At 40.6% G+C, this 4,245-nt stretch overlaps 1 protein-coding gene across 1 annotated transcript; it reads left to right on the plus strand.

Moving 5' to 3' along the window:
- Positions 1 to 285: 285 nt before the first annotated feature.
- LOC119901598 lies at positions 286 to 3,971 on the plus strand. Its single transcript, XM_038717173.1, has 2 exons — positions 286 to 347; positions 2,882 to 3,971. The coding sequence occupies exon 2, from the start codon at positions 2,888 to 2,890 to the stop codon at positions 3,779 to 3,781; it is 894 nt and encodes a 297-aa protein (XP_038573101.1). The 5' UTR covers positions 286 to 347; positions 2,882 to 2,887; the 3' UTR covers positions 3,782 to 3,971.
- The last annotated feature ends 274 nt before the right edge of the window (positions 3,972 to 4,245 follow it).

Here is a 4,245-nt window from a genome sequence, read left to right on the forward strand (position 1 = left end):
ATCTGAGACGCTTGCCTCCTCCTCCTTCCCGGCCATGAATCTCCTCCTGTTCTTCCTCTCTTCATCATTTTGACCTCTTGAACAAAGGAAAAGAATATAACAGGCAGAATGATTTCCTATTAACCTAAAGCCTGTTTACATAATGTATATTTGTCATTTGCTGATGATGTCAATGAAAAAACAATCACACACCCACATACAGTTTCTCTTTCTATCTCGCTCCCTCACACACACTTACACAGGAAGTGAGTGAAGCTTGTGAACTCATTTGTCAAACCATTTCCGTGTAAACTCATTCGCAGCAGAGAGACCTAAGAGAGCCAACCATCCCCCCTTTTACTTAACTGGTAAGCATGTGCTGCCTGATGTTTTCTGTATCTTGTTATTATATTTTGTACATAACTTACATAACTTCTGGCTTCCATTTTTACTGAACTGGCCCTCTAGATTCCTTCTGTTTCTTGCCAGGTATCACAGTAAATCAGAATTTGATCTGCAATACTTCATAAATCTTATTTTGGTCAGGAAACCTTTTTCCTTCTCTTATTTTCTTAAATCTCCTGTCCAGTTTGTCTTGGGCTAACCATATGGAAAACAGCATTTTTTTGGTACAAAAGTGGATTCTAAAACCCTAAATACTCCCCTTGACAAGGCTGCCAATTTAGATTTGTCACATTTCATTAAAAACACTATAGGGGTGGAAGAAACACAGTTTGAATGAAAGGTCAACTGAGGCACTGCATTTCAAAACATTATTTCGCAACGCGCTGAATAGCATTTAGCAATAGCATTTGTGCTGTGAGCACCATGTAGATGTTAGAAGAGACTGTAGGTGAGGTGTGTTAGTATGATCAACAGACTTTGTTTAGGCAGGGTTGTGTGACACAAGAACACCCAGGATTAAAGTAGTGAGGAAGCATCCCCATCTCATAAACATTAGGATGTCGAGCTGCCAAGAGAAATCATTTTTTGTTTTAGCTGTAATTTGTTCCACATCTGAGCTTCATTCTCTATCTTGTCCTCCTCTCTGGGGTCTGTCCATTTTGAATTCGGTCTGTGGTCCACCGAGTGAGTAATGGCTGGATAATACTGTGACACAAGTTCATCTCATGCACACCAAGAGACTACAATCATTTGGTAACGCAACCTCCGGTGTTATCATTCGCTTTGGCTGAATAAAGAGAGCATGGCGTGTGTTACATCTAAATGTTTAACATTTTTGTTAAATTTATATCACATTTCCATCAAATTAGTCATTTTACAGAGGTGATAATAGAAGTACAATACTTGTAGTAGAACCAAAGAATAAGTTGAGGAAGTTCAGTTTCACATTACACGCTGTTTCATCTGCTTCTTTTCTCAGTCAGAAAGATTCCTAAAATACAACCTACTCAGCAACTGTGATATAAGCAAGGTACAGTTTCAAAGAGTGAAAATATATATTTTAAGAAGTTTAGCATATTTGACGAAAATAATGCATTTAGTCTGCTGGCTAGACAAAGTTTCACAACATGGCAACCCTCAGGACTAAAAAAGACGATATACTTTCTAAGGTAAGTTCAGTTCTTTCACTTAAATAGGACCTATAAACATGCATGAATATATGGCGAGATGTCAAAGCGAGCTTCCACATAGTCTGGCATCCAGAACCATTAAAGGTTTGGTGTCTTGGTCAAGGGCACGTGCCTAGAAGCTGAACTGGCACTTCTTCAGCAACCAGTCCACACTCCATACTGACTGGTTCGTGCTTGACTTGAAAAAAACAACAAGGCAAGTCCACACCTACAGCCTATGGTCTCCGTAGACTGAGCTACTGTTGTTAGCAAGCACTAACTGCAATTATATTATCGAACTTCTGCTTTCTAATCTAGTAAATAAAACAATCAGAGCATTAAAGTAACAACCAATTATCTCGTCTCATCAAATGTAGCCTAAATACACCACAACATGGCATTTTTACACTTCAGTTGTTTGACTTGCATCTACCAAACTGTATACCAAAAATATCCTATTTGGAAAACACAGCTTTCAAGAAAACTACAGCAAAATTGTCAGACAGTCTGGACTTTTTTCATAAGACTGACCACAATAGCAGTTTACAGAAAACGTGTCTGTCAAACGTTTATCAATTGTCCTAAAATGGATACAGGTGCCGCATTTCATGTATGCATCAGAGATCAACAGCATAATACTTTTCATGTAACATTTGCTTTGCTTCATTGCTGTTTTCTCAACTTGAAGTTACAGCTATCAAACAAAGCCCTCTCTCCATTAACTACAGATGTACACAAACCAAGTTTACAGAAATGTCAAGTTGCTGCTGCGGACGCCAGCGCAGTTTTTTTTTAAATGCTAATCTAATACTGAACTGAACTTCCTGCTTGTCACATCCTGGCTGGCTGACAGCTCATATGGTGACAGGCTGTGGTCGAGGCCTCAATCTTATTTTCCATCAGAGGCTTCGGAGGGGACTTTCTGTTCTCTCTAACCCTGTATTTTCTTCCCTCCTTTTTTATGAGCATTGATCGCTTTCTCTTTTGCTGTTAATGCAGGCAGTATTACATTCTTTCAAGTTGTAGCTTATCTATTTCTTCTCTAATCTGAAGCAGGGATGTAGAAATATTTGTAGAGACTAAAAGGGAAATGCTGCACCATTTAGGCGAAATATTTATGTCCTGGTCGGCATAAACCGAACATGTTGGTTCTAATAAAAATACAAAAATTTAACTAATTACAGGAATGAGGCAGTGGTTCCAACCATCTTTGGACTCTTTTCTGTTCTTGTGCCTGGCTTTAACCATATTCTCCCACCAAAAAAATAGGCTCCAGGAAAAACAACATTTCCTTTACTTTTACTAAAATTATTACTTTTATCCTCCAGGATCCGATGCAGGCACTAAGTGCAGATCTAAGGGTGCCAGAGCCCACTCCAGAAAATGATGGCATTTCTGAAGGCCTCAAGAGAAGCCACCAAAACAATGTGGTTCTTGAGAAGTTTGCCCAAAACATTACAGAGAACATAATCCAGTCGTTTATAAGCCAAATGGAAATGGTGGAACCAGAGGTGGACTGTGTGGTGTCCGGATTTAATCAAAACCAGGAGATGTTGGCTGAAGAGTTAGCCTCAGCAGTGATAGAGGTTGCTCTGAGGGAGGTGTGTAACAGTCAAAACATGGAGGACCATCTGGAGGGTTTCCAGAGTTCAAGACCTTTTATGAATGATTCTGAGAGTGAAATAGACTTTTTGGGCATGGACTCAGAGACGGAGCCAGGCAAAGAAACCCAGACTTCCAAAGACACACAGCCCTGCTACCCACCTCTGTCCCAATCAGGGCTACCTGTCATGGGATCCCTGGACTACCCAGACGCCCCTCCAACCACGCCTCTCCTCCCTGAGCTTGAGAGGAGCAGGAACAGTTTTGCCAGGAAGCTAAAAGGAGGCTTGGCAAAGGTTTTTCTGCCTTCACCGCCTCCGCCAACCCCAAAGGACGAAGACCCCCACTCAGACAGTGCCATTACGGACCCCAGGGTGGAGTTAATGGAGCACCTGATGCACTCACTGCCCACAGATGATTTGGCAAGAGACTCTCTTGAAGTAGGAACTCACCATGGAGACAATATGGAGGCTTTTGCGGAGGCTCTTTCATGCGATATCCTCGACTGGGTCTTGAGTGGCAGAAACAAACAGCAAATACCAGATAGCAATCTTCACCTACTAGCCCACCAACTGGCTGAAACCATCATCACCTCCTCTCTTGATGAAGCTAAAATATCTTTCTAGTGTTTTAATGAGGTACACACACTCGAAAGAACAAAAATATTGAGACCCACCCACACGTTGCCTCCTGCCTGACATTTTCATTAAAGTGTGGTTTACTGCAATAATATTGTTCAAGAATCTGAAGCTAATTTTGTTCTTTTGTTCTAAATTTATTTCTCAATAAAGTTCAGTCAAAGCTCATCCAGATGAAGAGTTCAATTGTGAAATATTTATTGCAACAAAACTGACCAGCGATCCAACAAAAAGATGGCGTGGCACTTTTAATGACACGTAGCTGTATTTTAGATGCTGGAAGATGAACTTGAGGTTGTGGTTTTAGGCCAAGATGAAAAAAGCAGGAAAACTCTAATGGTTTTCAATGCAATTTTGACTGAGATCCAACTGCAGTAACCAAAAATGTCCTTTAGATGGCAACACGGGAGCAATCTGAGTGTTTTAAGCTGTTTACCTGACAAAAATTGATT

This window comes from Micropterus salmoides, unplaced genomic scaffold (genome assembly GCF_014851395.1).
Source record: "Micropterus salmoides isolate LMB-PRFRI ecotype aquatic unplaced genomic scaffold, ASM1485139v1 Ms_hic_scaffold_14, whole genome shotgun sequence".
In the NCBI taxonomy this organism is placed as follows: Eukaryota; Metazoa; Chordata; class Actinopteri; order Centrarchiformes; family Centrarchidae; genus Micropterus; species Micropterus salmoides.

Excerpts from the sequence above, each read along its gene's own strand:
- LOC119901598 (XM_038717173.1), top strand. The coding sequence starts at position 2,888 with ATGCAGGCACTAAGTGCAGATCTAAGGGTGCCAGAGCCCACTCCAGAA.